The 25,227-nt window shown below is 38.1% G+C and overlaps 1 protein-coding gene across 1 annotated transcript; it reads left to right on the top strand.

Moving 5' to 3' along the window:
* The first annotated feature begins 3,308 nt into the window (after positions 1-3,308).
* On the top strand, positions 3,309-3,888 carry LOC149667338 (uncharacterized). The gene is made up of 3 exons (XM_089841444.1): positions 3,309-3,450; positions 3,514-3,780; positions 3,871-3,888. Exons 1-3 carry the CDS (start codon positions 3,376-3,378, stop codon positions 3,886-3,888), a joined length of 360 nt encoding a protein of 119 aa, XP_089697570.1. The 5' UTR covers positions 3,309-3,375.
* Positions 3,889-25,227: the final 21,339 nt, after the last annotated feature.

The raw sequence follows: 25,227 nt of genomic DNA on the forward strand, positions 1-25,227 counted from the left end.
GAAAGTTATTGTTGAAATATAACGGAGATACAAAGGAAAATATAAATTATTTAGCAAATACTCCATTCAAATATTAAGTAGGAGCTTTATTATAATTTCATGGTTTGAGAGTTCTACAAAACTAATCTAAAACAAATTTTATAACTTCACTATTGCGAGTTAAATTCCAGCAATTTTGAAATTCAAAAGTTAAAGGAAATAGTTATAGTTATTTAGAAATTATCCACAAACCCCAAAGAAACAAATTCCCTGCCGTCTATTGCTATTGCTAAATATTCCCCGCAAACGAGAAACGCTTACGAATATTCCAAAATGTAACTTTTCCGTTTTAATTTCAATATATCATTAACATAGTTCGCAAAATCACCAGCCAATTAAATCTAGCAACATTAAATTATATAATGCTGCCAAACAAAACAAGGGGATCTAGCCCGTAATTAAGCCCTATTACTTGTGATCTCTCCTGATTCAATCGATTTTCTTTTACTGAAATATCCTCTAGTATACGGGTGATGGGGGGGGGGCATTTTTTCCCTTGCCAGCAATGCAATGTGGGTCACACGTGTCTAGGGCCATACTTACTTTTTCATATCCGCTAAAAAGATACAAGGTCATTATCTTCCGAGCACGCGCCTAGACAAACCTTTTTCCCTCTGACCGTTTTAATCTCCTTTTCCTCTCTCTTGAAGCTGATTTACACCGTTAAAAGTATATAGACATCTTATTCTAGCTCTTCTACTCATGATGCATTGCCTCAAAAATTCTCATTCATATATGTATATAGAGTGTACACAACAAATAAAAATTTTTATTCTGCATTTCAAATACTGTCATTTTTGAACTAACTTCATATATAAAGTACAAAATTAAATGCTTATCGAAAACTATGTTATTGGATATAAGTTCATATAATTAACGATACTTAAGTACTTCTTTAAGCTATTAGAAATAGATCAACCCCAAATGTATGTCGGTACAAAAAACATAAAATTATTAAAATTTTAATTACATTAAGACTGAAGGGACAGATATTATAAAAAAATGTCTTGGTTTGGACCAAGGCCGAAAAAACAAACGATATGTCTGAGGTTTATCAATCGACTGAAGTTTCAGATATTGCAATTTCTTTTTAAATTATTTTTATTCCTTTAATCCTTAATCGATATTTAATTCAATCAACTGATTTTCACGGTTAATCGATCTATTCCCTCTAAATTAATTTAAAAAATGACATATCTACGCTTTTTCAAGAATAATTCCATTTTCCGAAAACATTTTATCATGAAATTAATTATTTTGAAGGGATTTCGTGTCGATGCTCACTAACTTCTAAGCTCCTTGACGGACACAGTTTTAATTCTTGCTGGCTTGACAATTTTTCAAGTTTGCACCAAGAAAGTTAAAAACGGATGTAAGTTGCTCAGGAAACTGATGTTCAAGAAATTATGATAAACAATTTTTTTGGCTGAAACTAATTTATAAACTTATGTCGTCTAATTAAGACAAAGCAACAACCTTGGTCCTGTGTGGTTTCTTTTAATAGGTAGCTCTCCTTTTGTGCACTGGAAAAATATGATATCGGTATAAATATAGCCAAAGGAAAGGGTAAAGATTACATAAAAAGAAATACTTCTCAGCAGAAATAAAATGGTTGAACACATCATACTTCACCACTTGTGCCAAGGACCGATCATACAGAAATTACATAAGGAGAAACTAAAACCCAGGGGCGATGCCGTCATTGGGGTCTTCTCCCTCTCGCCTAGAAGCACCGCTATAGGCACTGCGAGTTGACTAGCCTCCCGCCTGTAGTGAACTTTGGCGTCGTCTGGCGATGGCCCTTGGTGCAAGGAAGAATACCCCAATGGACGCCTCGCCCCTGTGTGTTTTCCGAAATGGTCTCTACGCCTGATAAAATGATTACGCGTAATACGTAACCGGTTTACAAGTAGCGCAGCAATGTAATTTGCCGTGATGACGTTCCAAATCTAGATTGAGTTATGGCCAAGAAGCTTTGAACTTCGGAGAGGGAAACTACAGTGCAACCTTTCCTTCATAGTCGCGACAAAAAATGTAACATTTCGATATTCGAAGTTAAATGTATAAATTCGTGTCCCCAATATATGCATCCACTATTAAATATTTACATTTTCCTTTCGAGTTATATCAAATATCGCTTGCTCTTTTTAGACACTTAGTATTATATTTAAAATATTCAATATTCATCCCCCAACACGTACTCCCTTCAAAATAATTAATTTCATGATAAAATGTTTTCGGAAAATGGAATTATTCTTGAAAAAGCGTAGATATGTCATTTTTTAAATTAATTTAGAGGGAATAGATCGATTAACCGTAAAAATCAGTTGATTGAATTAAATATCGATTAAGGATTAAAGGAATAAAAATAATTTAAAAAGAAATTGCAATATCTGAAACTTCAGTCAATTGATAAACCTCAGACATATCGTTTGTTTTTTCGGCCTTGGTCCAAACCAAGACATTTTTTTATAATTGTTCTTGGTCTCGTTGAAAGCTGTCTATAGCATGGAACGAACTAACGCTAGGGACGGTTCGCAGGCAAGATAATTTGAAAAACGTTCGTTGACAACGGCCCTAGCGGGATTTCGGCTAGGAGGATGGAACTCGTTCCGGGAGGGGAAAAGAGAGCTGAGCGGGTGCGCCATGATTGGCAGTGTAAAAAGGTGGGCATAAGATAGTGGCACCACCTATCGAGTTAGTTATTTCCAAGGTTTGTTTTTTTTGGATAAACGTTTTCTGCTAGTTCGGACTTCCTTCGGATCTTTAATTTTCGCAATGTCGGCCCAGTCGGGGTCGGAGAGTAATTGTTTGCTAGAAATAATTAATCACGACCATCGATATTCAAAGTTATCTAAAGATTCTAAAGGGATAACGACGTCGAAAGGTAAATATCGCAAACTTTAAATTCAGTTTAATTGATTGAAAATAATATGCATTTACGAATTTAATTTAAAGATGGGCCTTGGCCTAACGTAATGGTCCAAAGTCAAAGTGGAAGCAAAATTAAAAGGAAATCTCAAGAGAATTCTAGTCAAGCACTATTAAAAACATCTTTTTTAAAGAAAACAAAGATATAATTCTGAAAAGTAGCCTGGAGGCAATGAAAAACATTGTGACAGATTACAAGTCCAAAGAATTAGAAGTAAGTTAGGGAAATACATTTATTAGTTCTTGCAGATAAATTTACTTGGGAAATTAGTCTAATATGTTTAAATGATTTAATTTTCAAAGACATGCATATAAGAAATCACCAATTTTGCGGAGAGAGTAATTTTTACCGAAAAAATTTATTCGTATTTGAACCTAAGCCAAGTTAATGATAGAGCATCTTACATGGTCTTCATGCATAAATTAATGGCTAATCAGAACTTTATTGATGACATGCAAGAAGTGTTTAAAGATTTTAAGGTAATCTCATTCACTGCTTCATAAATAACACTTATTTATATATTGTCTTTATTCGCTAAATAGGAATTTTTGTCACTGGCTGAAGATGAAAAATTTATGTTTCTTCAGTGCTTCAACAGAAGATTTCTAAACGAGGGTTTGATTAAGAAAGTTGAAATTCAATCTTCTTTATTACCAAAAAAGGCGAAACTAGTCCGTCCATATCCATTGATGACAATAAAAGAATCACTCGAGAAGGAGGAAAATGTGGTTCACCTTATTGGAGGTTACATTACTCATGAACTTATTTTGGAGTATGGTTATGCTGCTCGTTTATTCGTGAAAAATTCGGTTAGTTTAGCAACTGATTTAACTAAAGATTATTCTAAATGGACAGAAGAGTTAAGTAATGGAGGTTTAATAAGATTAAAACATTAACAGGACTTGGACTCCTGTTGAGAAAGATATTAAGGCATTTAGCAGAAAATGGAGGCAAAGTAATGTTTCAGTCTCTATTAAACAGTTTCTTTTGGTTATTTGTGAAGCGATTACGATACATAAGAGTTAAGGCGATACATATTCATCCGTAGTAGTGCACTGTCAGGCAAGAAAGAAACTAGAGAGAGCTCATTTATATGTTCCATGTAGTAGGGCGAGAAACGCCTCCGGTTTGTATATTGAGGGTAAATTTCAAGTTCCAAATGCGCCTGAAAACAATCAAGTAGAATTGGAACTCAAAGATCACTAGATACGAAAAGTATTGTATTACCGTTCTTGAACGAACGGGTTTACATTTATGTTCATAATGTGCAGTCCTTAAACGCACATTTGGGTGATATTTTAGCAGACAGTACCGTAATAAGAAATGCCCACTTATTATGCTTTGTTGAAACGTGGAAGAAGGAAACCGATGAGTTTCGTGTGCCATCCTTTTAGGAAGTGGGCGGTATTTATCTGCCAAGAACGGCACGTAAAATTGCTTTTGGTTCTTCCATTTATTGAAAAGATACACCCGAAAATGTAGTTAGGGTTTTGCGAAGCGATAGACCTTTCAGAAATTCGCATGTGGAACGCTGTTGGTTAAATGTTTCCATTGATAATGAACCGATGAGTGTTGTTTTGTTGTACAAATCGCCCGGAGCGAGTTTGACATTAGTGTTTGAGGATTTTAATCCATTATTCGATATTAGATATGATGCCTCTGTTCCAACAGTTGTTTGACATAACTCTTCTCCCTTGTCTCGAAGAGAAAGTTCCAACTGACTATCATTGCCAGTTAGATTTAGCGTTCGGAAACAAACTTTTTGAGACAGATTCGAAGCTTCTTACAGGGAATGTTATTATTCGTACCACAAAGGTATATGTATTAACAGGAAAACTATATTTTAAAGTTTAACTATTAGACCTCTATTTGAATTTATATTGTAATATTCCTGTGTGGAATAAAAAAATCTGTTTAAATTCAAATGGCGATGTTCTTGAATAGAGTAAAGAAATGTGTGCGCATTCAAACTGTATTATTCCTGTGTGGAATAAAGAAATGTGTGCAAATTCACAGAAACTATTCATGTGTAAAATAGAGGAATGTGTGCAAATTCCTGTGTGAAATAAAGAAATGTGTGCAAATTCAAATTGCAATATTCCTGTGTGAAATAAATGAATCTTATTGGGGCTGTTCACAAATTACGTTACAAGAACAGGGTTTTATCAAAAGTGCATAGATAATGCAAAAAGTACACTTCATTAACAATTCCCTGCCTTTGACTGTGGACGACATTTAAATTGAGAAGAAAACTATAATCCAATTAACCGATTACATAATTTAACCAATCAGGGAAGAGCCTCTTGATGTCATAGGTTTTTAGGAAGTAGTACATGATGCTGGCGATCCTAACGTTAATTTCTAGTACAAGAGCTAGCATCTGCTACTTTATGAGCCTATTCATGGCTTGTTCCCTGTGCCACGTTTGGAAAGGTAATCATATGCAGAGGGGGGTCGACACTATTCTGAGATAAATCAGGACTTTTACATGGCTTTTACATGGCACGAGCAAGTTTCAACGTATAACAGTTTTAGTTCTAAGATTTTGGTTCCCATGCCATGAACCACTTTTCCAAAAACTTTCTCATACATTTTCTTAGAACTGATTTGTATCTATGGCTCTCATCAACTATATACTATATTGTTGTCCGTTCCCTCTCAACGGAGGCGTGGACCGCACCTTAGGCGGCGCGACAGAGAGGAGCCTTTCTCTTACTGCTGGTAACCCGTAACCCCTTTTAACTGGAAAATGGGCGCCAGGATACCTGGACGCCAGAGTGTCCCGTAAATAACAATTTGACAGTTGTTGGGACATAATTGCTCCGGCGTGTGTGTGCAACCCCAGTTATAAATTCACTAGTTATGAAATAGCCCCATGAGGTGCACCATGGGTTTTACGTGTGTAAATACAAAAGTTGATGAGTAGCCAGTTGTTTAATCTGGGAGCACGGCAGTGCTCCCAGCCAAGTCGAGCACTGACACCCTTTTCTCGAAGCAACTCACGACACTTTTAAGCCCACTGTAACTTCGTGATGGGTATAGGTAAAAGTCTGAAATTTTGCTTGCCGCGAGGACTGTCAATCCTAGCTATAGTTTCCAAATTTCAAGTTCCTACCCTATATACTTTTCGAAATATCGAAGGTGAAATTTACCTTATTTTGTCACTCACTCACTCACTCACCGATCATCAAAATTCTAAGGTACTTCTAGGGTAGATAGAAACTTAAAATTCAGCATATAGTTTTCATTTATTTTATCAAGCACAGAAAAATTAAAACATCCCGAAGTTTTTATAAAATTGTTCTTTAGTTCTTTATTTTAAAACTAGATGGCGCTGCCGTCTTTTCAACAGAAATAGTGTGTGTTCTTGATGAAAGGACGTAATGGTCCAAAGTTAACCGAAAGTTAAATATATATTAAAGCTAATAGGAGTAGTAGTTTAAAAGAAATGTGCCGTAACTGATGCTACATTCTTATATTAGGATATCGCGTACAATCTTTATTACATATTCTCTGCGGACCGAAAGGGGTAATTCAGCGTAAATAAGGACAAACGTTAGCGATTATATTGGCAAACGAAGTATCACGAGAGGGTCTGGTTTTAATATAACTACCGAAGTATAACGAGAGGGTCTACAAAAAGAAGTGAGATCCTATGAAAAACATTAACATGTACAAAAATGGGCCAAGCCTCGCCTCGTGCCCTTTCCGCCGTAAAACGTTCTGAGATCCCATGTAGAGCCAAGTCTGCCTTTTGTTCTCATTCAATCGCCAATTGAACAATTATGTTATAAATTAAGTCCTTTTCCTAATTAATAACAATATTCTTTGACTCTATCATAATTATACATCTTTGTTCGTATCAAAAAATATCGTGACTTGGCAAGCGCAGGTCATCCCCTTCGATTATTTTAAAATCGGCAACGATTTAGTGAATATCCCTTCGATTATTTTAAAATCAGCAACGATTTAGTGAATATCCCCTCGACTTTCTTTTAGTATCACTTACCTGCGATTGCCAAGTCACGATATTTTTGATAGGAACAAAGATGTATAATTATGATAGAGTCAAAGAATATTGGTTATTAATTAGGAAAAGGACTTAATTTATAACATAATTGTTCAATTGGCGATTGAATGAGAACAAAAGGCAGACTTGGCTCTACATGGGATCTCAGAACGTTTTACGGCGGAAAGGGCACGAGGCGAGGCTTGGCCCATTTTTGTACATGTTATTAACTTTACGTTAAATAATTAAATACTGTCTAAACAATTCTACACATGTCTATTGTTATTAAACCTACACCCAATGGCAACGATTCTCCCTCTGCAATCCTAATTATTTACCCCTAGACTGTATTGACTTTAATGGACCACTACCCCACGGTAGCTTTACCTATATGTTTTAAAGGACCGAGTGGAGAAACGTTTCATTTTGGGGGTCCGTCCGGGATATTATTCCCATTTGAATAATTAAAAGAACCCGTAATTAATTTTTGTTAATAATAATGCATAGGTGTAGTACAGTGCACAACTGTTGCCATTATTAATATATCTATTTTAATTTTCTTTAACCCCTACGAAAATTTGTTAATTTTCATCGATGCATGTTTTTATAGTCGTAGAAGTTAAGGTAACTAAGTAATGATAAGTTAAAAATACATTATTTTCTGTAGCTCTTCGGTTATTTGTTAAATTTTCACTTATTGGATACATAATTCTTCGGGAAGGTTACGGAAATTTAATTTGTTTAACCGTCGAGTTCGAATTTGTTTTTCTTATCATAAATCAGAAACTATTTTTTTTGAAGGGTCAGAACGTTTATTAGTTTCTAAAGAATTTCTTTTTGTATAATTTGAAGGGTCAAATACTAAATTTTATGTTAATTTTATTTTGAAGGGTCAAAATAACTACTAGCAATTTTTTTTCACTATTGAACGGTCAAAATAACAATTAGCAATTATTTTTTCATATAAAGTCAATTTACGGTGTAAATCTGATTTTTGCGTTTCGCTTTTGGGTTTATATATTCGTTCCACTCACATGCGATTCAAGCCCGAGCATGATTAATGTTTTCCCCAACTTAACCGAGATCTAAGCTGTGCGATTTGTTATAGGGATTTTAAGAATTTTGAGAGAAGCGAACGAAAAGAGCGTAGGTCGAAGGTTTCCTTTGTTGTACCTTCTAAGGCTCATGGGCAGAAGTTATCAAAACTTAACATGGCGTCAAAAAGTAGGCCAAATTCTGCTGCTTCCAATAGTGGAAACCAATCAGTGGCGAGTACCCTGCAACCTTCACCCACTAATTCGCGTCCGCCTTCCCCTGTAGTAAACCCAACGGTTCAAAACCCTGTACCGCCGGTACTGGCTAGCGACCCTGCAATAGTTGCAATGCAGGCACAAATGCAAGCCCTTATACAACAAGTCTCTTTGTTGACTCAGCAGATGGCTTCATATCAACAAGCTAGCGCTGCACCTCCAACTGTGGCACCCCTCGCACATCCCTTGGCACAAGCGCCTAACGCGCCAATTTTAAATGCAAACGCGATTGTTCGCCCAAACACACCAAATAGTGTTTCGAACGCGTCGGTGGTACCCCCCAGCGGTAACTACTCCAATTTTAATAGTTGTGGTGCGAATCAGAATAACATTATTAATGTTAGCCAAGAGTCAGCACAGGCACAATCTAATATGGCAATCGCTAGTTCGTGGGTCCCCTCTGTTTCAATGCCCAACTTTTCAGGCGCCACTAGTGGGTTGGGAACAAAAGAATTTTTGTTACAAGCGCGTCAAATTTTAATAAGTAGAGACTGCCCAGAAGATCTATTTATAAAGCGTTGGATCCCGACGATGTTAACGGGAAGTGCTTTAGAATGGTTGGATACTCAACCTTCATTTGCCACTTTTAAGGAACTTTCTGATGCTCTGAAAGACGAGTTCCTTAGAGAGTCTGATGATGACTTTTTATTGGAACAAATTGATGGTAGGTTCCAAAAACCTGGCGAATCATCCAGTACCTACGCGGAGGCAATGCAAGCCTTGATGCGAAAATTGTCAGAGCCCCTCTCAGTGCGCAAACAGATTCGTTTAATTAAGCGAAATCTTCGCACTGATATCAGAAAACCCCTAGCCTTAAAATTATATTCACGCGTACGTGAACTAATTGCTGACGCAGTAGCAGTCGAACAAGTCAATCAACATCAACGTGGCAGAGACGCGGGGTCTTCTAGTCAGAAAACTTCAGCTCCTAAGATCAAACCTGAAGTAATCTGCATGAAATGTGGCAAACATGGCCATTATCAAAATTTTTCCCCGAAAGACGCGAAAATTGAAAAGCGTATAGCGCACCCGTGAGTTCTTTGGACCCATAGGCAAAACCCTTTTTGCCAGTTTGTATCCGCTGTGGTGTAGAGGGCCACATTAAGCCTAATTGTCCCAAAAGACACCATAAGGGAAACGCTCACGCCAGGGGAAAGGAGAAGGCCGCTCCCCCCGGAAATCGTCAATAGGCCAAGCTGTAAATAGCCATATTGCGGGAGAGTCAATTCTTCCCCAATTGGCATGGATTCTAGTTAAAGTAAATGGTCAGGAGAAAATCGCACTGGTCGACCCAGGATCATTTGTGACGTTAATAGATAGTAGTTTTAAGGAAGAGATAACCCCCCTATCTAAAAACCGTCAGCGGCATTGCTTAGGATTTAGACTAGCCAATAAAACTCGCGTGACGTCAGCTGGGTCGGCGAAAGTTTCATTCTCCCTTCCTGGTTTAACAGAATCCACCCTTGTATATTTTGTAAATAATTTAGTTTATCCAAAAATGTGGCATGGTTGTCAATTATCGTGATATGCGGTATTACTGGTGCGATGAGCCCGGTGTAAAATACGACTTCTTAAAAAGTCCTATTTCTGACCACATTTGAAAGAGTTACCGAGTCCCCCTACTTTGTGTCCCGTGGAGATTGACGGCGACGATTTAAAGAAAGCCTTATCGGTAGCCAAAGTATCGGAGGAAGAGAGAGACGCTTTATAAAACCTAGGCTATAATTACCAAGAACGTTTTGCCTCGGTACCTGGTCTAACAAAAACCGCTTCCCACTATATTGACACTGGCGTTGCCAACCCGATAGGGTGTGCCCCCTACCGCTATTCCCCTTGGAAAAAGGAGAAAATACACGAGATAGTAGAGGAAATGCTTGTGGACAACTTGATAGAACCCAGCAATAGTCCTTGGAGCGCACCTTGTATTTTAGTAACGAAGAAAGATGGTGGTTATCGGCTGTGCATTGATTACCGGAAGCTGAATTCTGTAACTATTAAAGATTCTTATCCGCTTCCGAGAATTGATGACATATTAGAATCAATTGACTGAAATTCATAACCACCCTCGGTCTTAAGGCGGGATACTGGCAGGTTCCTTTAGACCCCTCTAGTCGCGACAAGGCCGCATTCGTTACCCACAAAGGCTTATTTCGCCCCAAGGTACTTATGTTTGGCTTTGTAACGCTCCCGCCACATTCCAACGTATGATAGACCGATTGTTCGGTCCCTGGAGAAAGGAAGGCGTTAGTGCCTACCTAGACGATTTGGTAGTGATATCAGAAAGTTTTGCAAAACATTTAGCTACCCAAGAAAAGGTTTTTAAAATCCTATTAGATGCGGGTCTTACTGTAAAAGCTAGTAAGACTAAGTTTTGTTTAAAAGAGGCTCCACTCCTAGGTCACATTGTAGGACCGGATGGTATTAAAGTGGACCCCGCCAAAACCTACGCACTGAGCGAGTTACCACCTCCAACTACTATTAAAAAGTTGCGTTCATTTTTACGTTTAGCTAATTACTACCGACGCTTTATTAAAGGGTTCGCAAGGTTGGCAACTCCTTTAACAACTTTATTACATAAAGACGTAGAGTGGGTTTGGACAGAAACCCAAGAAAATGCATTTCAAACTATCAAGACTGCTTTAACATCTACACCTATCCTAGCTGCCCCCGATTTTACTATCCCTTTTATCGTCCAGTGTGACGCTTCAAACACCGGTCTTGGTGCCGTTTTGGTGCAAAAGAGGGACGGCAAATCTCATGTAATTCAGTATGCTAGTCACACATTATCTCCCACGGAACGCAAATATTGCACCACTGAGCGATATACGCTCCTCTGGACATTTTGGAAATTTTAAAACCTTAAAGCAAATGCGCCAACGATACATCTGGGACGGTATGAGTCGCGATACACGAGAGTACGTTCGTTCGTGCGAACTCTGCCAAATGCATAAGGTCTACCAACAACCCCCTGCCTGTCTATTGAAGTCAGCCACTATCAGCGACCCATGGACCGTTATAGGGATTGACTTGAAGTGCCCGTTCACACCCAGTAAACGGGGTATGACACAACTTTTAGTTGTAACAGATATTATGACAAAATGGGTGGAGGTTATCCCCACTTCGGCGCGCCACAACTAAGAACGTAGTAAACGCTCTCGTGGACAACGTTTTTAGCCGCTTTGGGTTGCCACTGACCGTTGTAAGTGACATGCCAATTACAAGGAATGTCTACTTCAGCGTAAACTCGCAATGGATGAGATGAAAAGAATTGTGTAATAGAAACAAGCCTTGAACCTGTGCGATGACCAGCGACAATTTCTCGACGGTGTATCGACTTATTCGCTTGGACATTTTAAAATTAAGAATGTTAAATAGGGATTTTTCCACCGTGGTTAAACCCGGTTTCTCCTTTTCTTAACTGAAATTTAAATACCTTAGAATTGTGTAAATTTGTAGTTTAACTGTATCTAAATTACTCGCATTGTTAGTCATTTCACATAGCTTCTATTGAAATTTAGTCATTTGACAGCGTTATTCAACAAACTTTTAGTAGTTAAATAATAATAATAATTTGTACCCCTTTCGTAGTTCATTAAAAACACTTTGAAGCGAGGTTTTTCATATCGAATCATTTAAATAAGCAGAATACAAATTTAATCAAACTTTTAGTCATTTAACTCCACCCTTAATGATTCTATATTTTACCAAAGTGAAAGAAATAGAGAAATATGGTTGAATGATATCTCTGTTAATTGTAGGTCATCTCTATTCCATGAATAATTATTAAGAAATTATAATAGATCATAGGCTTAGTATTTGAATTCGTTAGGTGTATAACTATTTCCTTAATCACACTATCAACACGTTTTGATTCGGTATGGAATTTCACCACCTGAATGTCTTTTTCCGTTATACTCCCTATTGGAGTTGAGTCGTTTGACTTTTTTGTAACGGTTTTTAAGTATCTCAAATCGGTCTCGTTTTGTGTATTTAAATGGTTTGGCGGTTTTCCATAAAGCGTGGTTGAATACTTTAAAAAACTTAATATTTCTTTTAAGTTTAACTGTATTTTAATTTTTATAAACATCTCGTAGTTTAAATATATAGTGTTAAGATAAACATAAATGGGGATATATATTTTCCACATACGTGTTTAAGCATAAAGTTGTCTGTGCAATCTTGCTACATATATATAGCGACTTTGTATTAGATTAATACAAAACAAATATTCTGGAAATATTTGAGTATATGAATAAATCATTTCAATAAACAATACCAAAATAAAAGAAACGTCAATTTCAACATGGTTGCGAGATGCGGTCAAATGGGTTAACTCTATATGTTGTCATTTGTATGGACCATTTCCCAATTCGGTATATAAGCTAAAAGTTCATTTTCAGATGAATGAGTATCTCTGCCTTGGTATAAATAGCTGACATTCTAAAACATTTAATTCGATAAATGTCTGGTGAAAATGATTGGAATAATTGTAGTAGTAGTTTTGAGTATTCTATGGGGTTGGGTGTTCTTTTCAGAGCGTCCACCCCATAGATGTGCTTTCTCTGCCATCACCCCATGCCCTCACAATGATTCTGATCCCGGTCAGGCTGTGGAACCTCCAGTGGCTGCCATGAACCCCCAAGTCTACGTGTGAGTTACTTCAAAATATAAATTAATACTTCAGTATCCTGCGAGTTAATTTAAAATATACTACAGTTTATCATTTAGTATACTGCTGGTTAAAATTGTTAATAGTTTAGCGTGCTACGAGTTAATTTAAAAATATATAATAGTTAATAGTTTAGCATACTATGAGTTAATTTAAAATATATAATAAATAGTTTTGCATACCGCGAGTTAAAGTTTAGCGTATGAAATATGATGGTTTAACGAGCCTATCAGCCAATTTTCAATCAAATCTTATTATCCTAATATTTATTTATTTTAGCCCACCTCCGTTCGAATACGTCGAATGGTCTGTAGACGAGGGGTTCATGGAGGATCACCTATCATCCAACGGCTCTGAGGATGAGGAGGAGGTAATAGTCTGGCCGTAAGTTTTCCATAGACGTGTTTACTTCATTTACATTTAATATTAATTATATTATCATCATCTGCCTTCTAAAGCGTTTTGAAGTTTGTTTAGTTATTTTTTTCTCTACTCCCAGGGGATGGGATTTCGATCAACTTTGGACCGAAGGATATGCCCGTTTACCCGAAGCATACTGTACCCCACACTGTTTGCATTGCAGGGGTAATGCTTTACGGATTCGAGGGTACCAGAGCACGTGTGATGCTACCTCGATAGTTTTCTACTGTATGAATAGTAGATGTTATTACTATCGGGGTAGCATTTACTACATCAAAAATGATGTAGTTTTTATGTGCTCTGGCGCCGGGGATTGGTATCCCAAAAATTGTTAACGATAACAAAAAGTTTTTTATATTATTTATGAAAAAAAAAGATTTAAAGAGGGAAACTAGATTCATTATTTACATTTATTCCATCTCGAACCTTCTTTAAATATGGCTAATTTATATATATATCTATAACAAGATAGTTATTTTACATACGTTTTCATTCTCTCTCTCTTTCAACAGGGATTTAATGAAGAAAGCGATAGAAGAATTGGGGTTCGGCGCTGTACCAAAAAGTGGAATGGAGTGTCCCTTCTGTGAGGGGGAGTTAAAGGAGTCCCCGGCAGTTTCTGATATGGTGAACTTAAAACTTAGTGAACTGGAGTCCTAGATTAAATTTATATAGATAGCCGGAAACTTATGCTGGGCTTAAAATATTAACTATATTAAACCTACGTAAAATAATTTGAAACCCATATCGTTCAAACATTTTCTTTTTATTCGAGATTCTTTAAGAATTGCTAAGCATTTAACACTATTCTTCGCCTACAAAATGTAGAACTTACAAACGTTTTATTAATTAAAGAAAGGCTGCGAAATACTTATTGGCGAAATAATTATTCGCGTCATTGGATCTCATGTGATAATGAACTTCGTAAAACATTAAACTGTGAGTGTTATCACACAGACACTCGGCTAACCTGCAAATCTGTAGGGCCTTGAATATATAATGCGTAGCTGTGTCGTTTTCATCACTATAATTTTTCCTTACGGTTTTGTTAGTTTTATGTACCATACACATATGAAGAGCTAAGTTCAGAACTCTGAAGTACAGGTATGGACAATGAAATTTGTATCCACCGTAATAAAAGGTGCGAAATTTACATTCCCCCTCATTGCGGGGGTGACAACTCCCTAAATGGCAAATATTTGGGTTTGGCATTCCGTACATTTTGTGTGGTGTGAGGTGTACGGGAAATGGGAGGATAGTATCTCCCGCAAATTCTTTCAATTTGAAATTATGGGTCTACTTATTTATGATACATGGAAACTGTCTAGCAAACATGTCAATTAATGACCCTGCGGGTAATTGTACTGTAGAAGTTAGGAATCTGTACATCGCTAAGTGTTTCAAACCAAAATTTATATTAGGGCCATTAACGTATTGCCATATATAACCTTCACCATCGTCTACATTATAGACTTCATTTGGTGAGGGGTTTATTAGTAAATCCCCCGTTTCGGGATCTGTAGTCCTTTCGGATTTTCCGTAATCTTTATCCCATACGATAGCAGCAAATTTTCCAATTCGTCTTAAGTTGTTTCGTCTAACGACGGCTTCTAAAGTAATGGGTCAATTCATTCTACCATCCTCACTACAGCAGATAGGACTGTAAGGCATGTCCGGGGTATTGTCAGTTTCGGAGAACGCTATTGATTCGTTCCTGTCTTCACCAACTCGTCTGACGAAGACTAATCAACAACAAAGTCAAATGCGCTTTTTAACCAAAATTCATTGGACGCTTTCAGTTTATGAAATAAAAAATTTTTAAAAATATATTTTTTGTATTATTATACATTACCAACTTATATTAGGCCTATTTTCATATTTAAATATAATTATTATCTAAGGATAGGTGTTATTTATATCTTACGAATTTATATTAATGATATTTTTTCACCCATTTATATCGTACCAATTTATATTATAATTTTCTCAGCTATTTATATATGTCTTTAAGAGATTATAGCCTAATTTATTCCCATGGAAGAGTGAAACAGCACTTATAATATAAATGAAATATATTTGAAAAAATTCTATTTTCCGGCCACTAGAGGGCGACACTTCTCGGAGCCCATTTTTGGTGTTCAGAGGGAAAGTTTCTAAGGAACAACGAAGGGACCCGCGCTTTGCTTTAATAATCGAAAATGGAGTCGATTTTTTTTTTTAGTTTTATCGCTAGGCTTCTTTGAGCCTTTGGTTCGTGGTGTAGAATTTATTTTACTTTCCAAGTAAAAAATCAGCGCCATTTCTCGGTTGTTTTCAGCATCATTATCCTAAGCAAATTAGATATATGTAAAATTTGCAAGTCATTAAATAATTTTCCGATTTTATCATTTCCAAATATTCCTCTAGAATGGATGAGAGTTTTTGAAACTTCTGGCAAAATGTGCTCTTCGAATTTTCTATATTTAGAAGTAAATCCATTTCAGCTTCAAGCTATGGTCAATGTATTTCACCAAGTAAATAGCGTTATTAATTTTAGCAATTGTTTTAAACCACTTACAAAGCGCACATGCTTAAAATGAGGGAATTTTTCAAAAATGTCTTCGACTTTAATGGATTCTTTTTCAATCCAGTTTCGCCCCTTCGTGTATGTTTGCCGGGTTAGTTTGAGCAGCTTCGGAATATCGTTATCAACTTCGCTAAATTCTACTTGAATTTGAAGAATTGCATCCTCATACGACAACTCAGTTTCAGATGTTTCTATTTCAACAGTGTAAGACATTCCTTTGCCAGGAATTTTTCGACGTTTCCTGTATCCATTTTTGATCACCTCCGAACTTCTTTCTTCAAACCTTCTTTCTCTCACTTTTTCCAACATCCTAATATGCTTTTTGTTGAAAGCTTGTCGATTAAAAACCTCCGAGAAAACTATTACAAAAGTTGATACTTAATGAAATAAATTACCATAATTTTCATAAAAAATGTTTTTACTGACCGCTTGCTCGTGACTGCTCTTATCAACGTGTATGCATGAATATTTTATATATATGATATAAGCATCATTTTGCCTAAAACTTCGTACTGATGTTTTGTCCTTATGTCGAATTTCCCGAGAAGCCCATATACGCAAGTTCCTTGAAGAGATCTTTAAAAAACCACATAGGCTTTCCCTCTCTTAATCTTTTTTCAAATGAAGTTTGAAAACTCTGGCAAGTGTAGAGGATCTTGCGCTTTTTGGATGGGTGCAGTATTGTCAGTGATATCCTGTGATTAAAACATTTTGCATAAAAAAGGGTAAATAGAAAACTATAGTGCCGCGAGCTTAGTTTTTCCCCCATTTCTGGTTTCCTCAAGTCTTAAATGGCTCTTCGATTACAAAGACGGTATAGCTTGTGAAACGTTTATTCAAATATAAACATTACCACGATCTTTATTTGATCTTCCGCAATTAATGAAATCGGAGATGCCGGTTCAACAGGTGCCATAATAGTGTATCCGACTCAGAATACGTCATTCACACGGGATCCAATGGAAAAGCTCCGAGCAATGACGGACATTAAAGGGATGCGGCTTACTTTTCCACTGATACCGTCGTAAGAGTAGAAGCGTAAAATCTCGTAACTTATGACTCCTCATATTATAATCCTTCTTGCTAATACGAGTTTTCTTATAACTTTGAATTTCTATAAAACGTACAGTATTCTCTGTGACAGCCAGTAATAAACATTACACTTTAACGAAAACAACCGCCGTATTCTGCAGAAACGTTAAGCTCCTCCTTCTGCCCTAAACTCGCTGGTTTGGCCGTCAACAATTGCCCTTGGCCTTCTAATTAGCTACGTCCACCGAGGACGTTACATTCCTAGGGTCAGTGATTGGAGGTTCAGCCGGCAAAAATAATGCTTACAATTGCAGCGGCCTCACCTCTGAAGCCGCTGCAGACGATGATGGAGGGCTGAGCACCCTAGTCCACTTTTGGGACTATGTTCAGCCCGCCATCATCTAAGCTTCCCCTCCTTCTTTCTTATCCCATCTGAAAAACCCCTGTCCCCAAAAAAAACTCAAACCGAGACGTGAAGAAACGCCGGTTTGTGTTAGTCAAGTTAGTTCAAGTTTGGTTCTCGAACCATAAGTTCGCCTTTTTGTTTACTGCGAGTCAGATCCACTTCGTCTCGAACGAGTTAGTTCGCGTTTTCCGCGGGACCAGGCACGGGTCCGTTTTTTGATTTATACGAGATTTCGAGAACAAAAACAAGATTTGTATTCCGCGTGACATCGCGTTTCCAAAATTGGATCTTCACTTAACTATTTTCAAGTTAAATATCGTTTCGATTTAATAAAGAATTTGTTCAAAGATCAACCACAAGATATGTTTTATTTTCCTTTGGTTTAAATTCCCTTATGGGACGATAGTGACGATTTGAGTTAGGCCTACATAACTCCCCTCGCTATCGGACTTTAGAGACTTGTAACGCGAATCCCCCTCCACGACCGGCCACATAGTTTTCCCCGGGGCGATCCGTTGCAAATGGTGCCGTGCCCGTAGTTTTTGGGCCTCGGTCTCTTTTTCGGCGGGGTGCTCGGGCCCGATTCGTGAGCTTAGCTACAGGTTGAAACGTGTTTAGACAGAAAGCCGCCATATTGGATCCCTATCTTCGCGAACATTCGAGAAGGATTTCCCGATTTTTATTTTTGTATCAAATTAAGTTATAGATTATTACTGCTATCATGGATTTAAATTGAATTAATTATTTTTGGAATTAACGGCGTGTTAAATCGTACTCTTTTCGGGATAAATATTTTTGAATAAATTATTTTATGAATTAAATGAACACTCCCGAATCGTTCCCAAATTTAAATTTATACCGTGAAAGACGCGATACTGAGTCTACTTCAACCCAAGATAATAATTCGGACTCCTCAGAATCAACATTACCGTTAGCTAAGCCTAACATCGTGGCTGCTGATATAATACGCCCCCCCTAAATTGCGTGATTTAAATATGGCATATTCCCAAAACCCAAATAACGATCCCTTATGGGACGATAATCTGGATTTAACCCCATACCTTCATACCGGGGAAGAAAGACCTAGACATGAGGACAATTTAGCCCTATTTGAGAACATAAGACAAAGTTATTACCCCCAGGAGAGTAGTCTTACTAGAAACAGACACGCGGGGAGTATCCCCGATTTAGTCGAGTTAAGTGACATAACTAGCCCAACCAAACAAAAGGTAGAAGTTCAATTAAGTGCATATGAAAAGGCAAAACAGTCTCTGAATAATTGGGTTTCCTCAAGGAAACGTATAGCAAAGGCTACGCCAAATGCAAATATTTCACAAATCCCAGTACAAGGTACCTCCCCCATCGGGGCAAATCCCCGTAGAAGCTCGGTCGGGTATACATCTGCTCCTAGTAGACCAAATAGACCCAGTCCCGTAAATCCTGGACAACCACAGAATCCTACAGGACAGAACCCACAGGGAATTTCTCAGTCCCCACCTAGAGGTAGCTCTCAAAGTACCCAGGGTGCTAGTCAAACCCAGGGAACAGCAAATCCGCAACCCCAAACTAATCCAAATACGGGAGGTGCCCAACAGGCTGCATTTCTAGCATCAGTCTAACAGTCCTTTACAAACCTGGCAACATCAAATCAGGGACATGTGAACGGTTTAGAACCCCCAGAGAGATTAGCGTTTTATGGTAGAAAGGGCGAAAGCGTTCCTGAATTCATAAGAAAATTCGAGGAATATGTTAGCTTCCATAAAATCAGTGAGAATGATAAGATGCTTTTCATGCCCATTATATTAAGAGACAATGCCCTACATTGGTACCGTTCCCTTCCCCCAGGAGTAGATTGGGCAGAATTTAAGGGACGTATCAAACGGCGTTTTGGGCTTAAGGATGAGGGAGCTAAGACCCGAATAGCTTTACATAACAGAAAACAAAACCAAAATGAGTCCATCGAGGATTTTTTTGGCTATTTCGTGAAAGTAAATCAGAATTTAGACCCTCCAATACCGGAAGATGAGTTACTCCTTATAATTAAACAAAATAAGGATGGAGTTTAAGGGATTACTTATGGTTTTGCCAGCGCAAACGTTGTCCGATTTACAAGATGTTTGTTTACAAATAGAGCAAACTTTTGAGTTAGATCAGCCCTCCTCGTCACAAAACAACCCAAATCCAGTTTCACAACACTATAGGAATGTTAGAGAGCAATCCATACAACAGATCCCACCATATCTAGCCCCCAGAAAAAGAATAAATCAAGGGAATATCCCGAGCATGGGAACTCATACTAACAGGGACATCCCGCATGGGAACACTAACAACCCCCATCGGGACGAATATTACAATCCTCCCTCAGTCCGAAATGATTCCCAAAGCTATCCGAATCAAGATTATCGAGCTCCCTTCCCGAGGCCAAATTCCCAACCAAGGCAATCCCACCTTGCGTCCAGACCTCCTCGAAGAAGAAGCCTACCCAGGGATTTTCCTCAACAAACTCGAGTTTTTGAGAGGAGCAATCCTGAAGTTGAGCCTCGAGAAAACCAGCCTCAACAAAATGAAATGCAACTCGTCCCAAGACGTCCACAGAACCAAAGCCAGGATAACCAAGATCCTCCGAGAGTCACTCAGGATGATCGACCGATCACATGCTTCAACTGCGGTGGCTTACGTCATTATGCCAGTGAATGTCCATCACCAAGGGTGGAAAGACAAAGAGGTTCGTTTCCGGGAAACGCCAAAACATTACGCATAATATCTTTCGTCCAGTCAAAATTAGGCCTGTGCGAGTCCAGTTTTTTTGGGTTCGAGTCGAGTCTCGAGTCCTTAAAAAAGCTCTTATAGAATGTTGAGTCGAGTCTTTTAATTGGTATCGAGTCCTTAAGTCAGCTTAAGAACTAGGTTTCAAGTCCAGTGTCGAGTCCTGATAAATTATATCAAGTCCCACTCGAGTCCAATTAAATTAATTCTATTAATACAAACTTTAATTTAATTTACTTAGTTTAATTTTACATAATTTTTCAAGAAATCAAATAAATTAATTTCTAATTAGGATAAATTTTACCAGGAATATTCCTGATTTTACTCACAAAGTATAAATCTCACGACAAAAATGACGCGCCGTAACAATAATTTTAACTTTTGGTTCTGGTTTGCTTAACTCCTTTATCTGAAGTCAAATTTTGTCTATTCTAAACTTTAAATTCCGGGTCAGAAAGTAAATATTTTTGGACTTGATAAGGCGTCAAGTCTCGGTTGGAGTCCTCCTCTAGTCCAATAGTGAAGATTTTAAGGACTCGAAATAATTTTCAAGTCCTAAAATTTAGATTTTCGAGTCTCGATTCGAGCACTCGACTCGATCGAGTACTCGCCTACATTCGAGTACTCGCACAGGCCTGGTCAAAATTACAGCGCGTACACCGATTACGCTGAGTGGCTGGTCCCTCATAACTATGGGAAATTAGGATTTGAAATGTAATTATGACACGGTAACTGCCGAAATTAGAACAAAATATCCATACTCGCTTAGCCATGACGACTTTAAAATATTTCAATACTTTTAAGGATCCTGTTTAGGTGAAACATTGCTTGAATTCGTTTTCTAGTATAACTATGCTGTAGTTCTTCAGCGCCACATGGGTTCGGTACGCAGAGACCTAATCTGAAACCACTTCATACCTGAAAAAACATATCATCTGGGCGGTACTCGGTGGTAAGATACTCTAATATAATAACTAATGCTATATATGAATTTTTTCCTGATCTACAGTTGAGATTAAGAATAGGAATCGTAGCCGTAGGTTCAAAAATGACAGAAGTTTTTATGATAATCTATACTTTTGATGAAACATCTGAATTTATAGTACTCCATTAGCTTCCGTACCAAGCTTGCAGTATCTCCCTTTTAATCCCGATGAGAATTCTATGGATTTTGGCGCCTTTACTCGTAAGCATTCATCGAAACTTCCAGGCCAGTAGAAGTTTCCCAATAAAATTCCACTCGGTGGTTTGCCCACAGAGTCCAACACTGGGGAAAAAGAAACATTCTTATTAGCTGTCCTCTGGTTCAAATTCAGTTTATTAATTGTCTTTGCTAAGAAGTGGGGACCAGGTTATCAATTGCAATTCTACAGGAAAACGAAGGGGGGCCCAGTCCGGAGACAAGTTTATTATTTTGAACACTAGGAGTTCACTTGTCCAAGTGACTAGTTTAAAAAATATTCTTATTTCTAAGACTGTATGGGGCAAACATATGAAATACCTGCATCATTTTGTCTTTAAAAAACAAATTTTTATACCAATTTCGAATAAAATCAACCGGTGCGTAATTAGGGATAATTCATAAAGCTAAAATATTATTGGTCTAAAATAAGACGTTCTTAACAGGGTTAATGCATTTCTAAAAATTTTACCATGATGTTCAAGATATCAACCATAAACTAAAGCAATATAACGAATTGTGTTTGTTATTTAGAACAAGCATGCAAACTAAACAAAACACCAATTTTTTTTGGTGTAAACGGTATTCTAACGGTTCTAACCATAGTCAGAACATAAATGTTCTCTATTTTGTAACGATGATAATGTTTTGACTTACTTTGTAGCACCCACGCACTCTTTATATTCGTTGATATATATTTTAGAGATTTCACGCAGTTCAAGACTTTCTGGGGTATCGGAGTATGAATATCGTTCGCAATTATCATTTTACTTCCGAAATCTTCAGCAGAAGATTTCTTTGTTACGGTTCTCATTAAAGAGAAAATGAACTTGTTCCTTAGGTTAGCATCTTGGAAAATTTCACTCATAACATCGTTAACGTTATTTATACCATCTTCCATTTCCTCGGACCATTGAATCGATGTACTTGAAATAATTAGGCAAATCAACACGGAGAAACGCATATTTATCTAGGTGCAAGAAAGCCTAGGCTTATTAAAACAACCGAAGTTAACATTTCCTTTTGCGAAGAGTTTGAAATTTCATACAGTCCGCTATAAACTAGTTATAATTTAGAATCAATGTTTTTTATTAAAAATTTTTAACGAAATTTATTACATCAGGCTTGAAAGGGAACAAAGAGTCGTAAACCTAGATTTTTAAGATTGTATATTCAATGCAGATGTGTTCGACAAAATAAAAAAGAGTAGCGAGGTATATTAAACACGATAACCTTTACATTCTTGTTATGGCAGGCTTTTAAATATTTACGATAAACCGTGCTTTACGATGGTTTTGTTAAACTCGTAATCTTTATTTGAACTCTTATTTATGAAACTCTTCTTTTTGATTCACTCTTGTTTAAAAAGAAAAATTGAAAAACCTCAAAACATTCTATGGATTTTTGTAGTCAATATTATAGGTTTAAATGAATTTCAGACAACGTTAATTAAAATCCTCAAATTTTATTCATTTCATGACTGAAGAAAATCACGGTGAGATTCTCACTGAAAACTATAAAGACAAACATTACAAAACGTTGAAATTTTAATTGGACTGTTTACTTAGACGTAAAAAGGGTTAAATGTAAATAATTTTGTAGGCATAATCAAATAGTGTTAAAACAAAACGCTTTACAGGTCCCGCGACCAAATCGGCGAGACCATATTTTCCTGTTCCGGAACAGGAGCTCAAATGGTTTTCGTGAAGCAAGTAAATAGGGAGCCTAATGTGGACAAAGTTACATTGAAATGGTCTATTGGGTTACGTTCATAAGGTGGCAACCACATTCGAAGGTGGGACTCCGAAAGTTTTTCAATGTGATAGACCCTCACTTTCTAGACATACATAGAGGTTAATACATTGCCCTCTCTGCGCACACTCCTAATACAAAGACTACTGCGCTGGCGCCAAAAACCGAGATGGAAGGTGGAGGTTTACCCCCCCCCCACTCGTCACTTTTCCTTTCAGTTACATCAAAATTTCGATATGCCCAATAAAGAGCAAGTATGCGCCGTCTTCGCTGATTGGGCCGCAGGGAAGTTTTACAGTTGTGTATGTTGCGAAGCATGCAAAGCTTTTTTCAAACGCAGCCTCGACAATCATATGAAGTACGTCTGCGTGCGCGGGTCTCGGGACTGCGAAATTACAAAAACAGAAAAAAATAAGTGCCAACTATGCCGATATGAAAAGTGCATAAAAGTGGGGATGAAAAAAACAAGTGACTCCAATAGACGCACTCCCAGTCCTAATCTGGTGTTGAGGAAGGCGACTGGCCCCGTTTCAAGCCCTACTACTTTCTCTGGCCCTGTTGGAAGTCCTAATACTTCCTCTGGCCCGATATCAAGTCCGAATCCACTCTACAGCCCTCTTCCAAGGCCGAATTTCAGGCCGCTCCTGGTGTAGGAGCGTTAATTCTTGGCTCCGTCAAATTATTGTATTTCTTTAATACGCGGTCGGTCCTCTTTCGATATGCCCAATAAAGAGCTAGTATGCGCCGTCTGCGCTGATTGGGCCGCAGGGAAGTTTTACAGTTGTGTATGTTGCGAAGCATGCAAAGCTTTTTTCAAACGCAGCCTCGACAATCATATGAAGTACGTCTGCGTGCGCGGGTCTCGGGACTGCGAAATTACAAAAACAGAAAAAAATAAGTGCCAACTATGCCGATATGAAAAGTGCATAAAAGTGGGGATGAAAAAAACAAGTGACTCCAATAGACGCACTCCTAGTCCTAATCTGGTGTTGAGGAAGGCGACTGGCCCCGTTTCAAGCCCTACTACTTTCTCTGGCCCTGTTGGAAGTCCTAATACTTCCTCTGGCCCGATATCAAGTCCGAATCCACTCTACAGCCCTCTTCCAAGGCCGAATTTCGGGCCGCTCCTGGTGTAGGAGCGTTAATTCTTGGCTCCGTCAAATTGTTGTATTTCTTAAATACGCGGTCGGTCCTCTTTCGATATGCCCAATATAGAGCTAGTATGCGCCGTCTGCGCTGATTGGGCCGCAGGGAAGTTTTACAGTTGTGTATGTTGCGAAGCATGCAAAGCTTTTTTCAAACGCAGCCTCGACAATCATATGAAGTACGTCTGCGTGCGCGGGTCTCGGGACTGCGAAATTACAAAAACAGAAAAAAATAAGTGCCAACTATGCCGATATGAAAAGTGCATAAAAGTGGGGATGAAAAAAACAAGTGACTCCAATAGACGCACTCCTAGTCCTAATCTGGTGTTGAGGAAGGCGACTGGCCCCGTTTCAAGCCCTACTACTTTCTCTGGCCCTGTTGGAAGTCCTAATACTTCCTCTGGCCCGATATCAAGTCCGAATCCACTCTACAGCCCTCTTCCAAGGTCGAATTTCGGGCCGCTCCTGGTGTAGGAGCGTTAATTCTTGGCTCCGTCAAATTAATGTATTTCTTAAATACGCGGTCGGTCCTCTTTCGATATGCCCAATAAAGAGCTAGTATGCGCCGTCTGCGCTGATTGGGCCGCAGGGAAGTTTTACAGTTGTGTATGTTGCGAAGCATGCAAAGCTTTTTTCAAACGCAGCCTCGACAATCATACGAAGTACGTCTGCGTGCGCGGGTCTCGGGACTGCGAAATTACAAAAACAGAAAAAAATAAGTGCCAACTATGCCGATATGAAAAGATATGAGCGAAGAATCCACTTGGAATCGGCCAAGAACGAGAGGAGGGCCAGGGAAGCTGGATCCTACAAAAAGACTTATTTCGAGGAGACCACGGAGGAAGTCTTCTTCTCCTTACCAGGACGTAAGACGATCGAGTCTCGTTCATTTTCTAAACTATAAGTTGTTGACCTTTGTTAAATTAGACGAAGACGAGTTTTACGTCAATTCTTTGGGTGGTTTGACCCTGGACACGGCGTTGTTTGACCAGGACGAAGAG

This window comes from Phalangium opilio, unplaced genomic scaffold (assembly GCF_054372755.1).
Source record: "Phalangium opilio isolate 3A_F unplaced genomic scaffold, DU_Popi_V2 ptg000059l_1, whole genome shotgun sequence".
NCBI lineage: Eukaryota > Metazoa > Arthropoda > Arachnida > Opiliones > Phalangiidae > Phalangium > Phalangium opilio.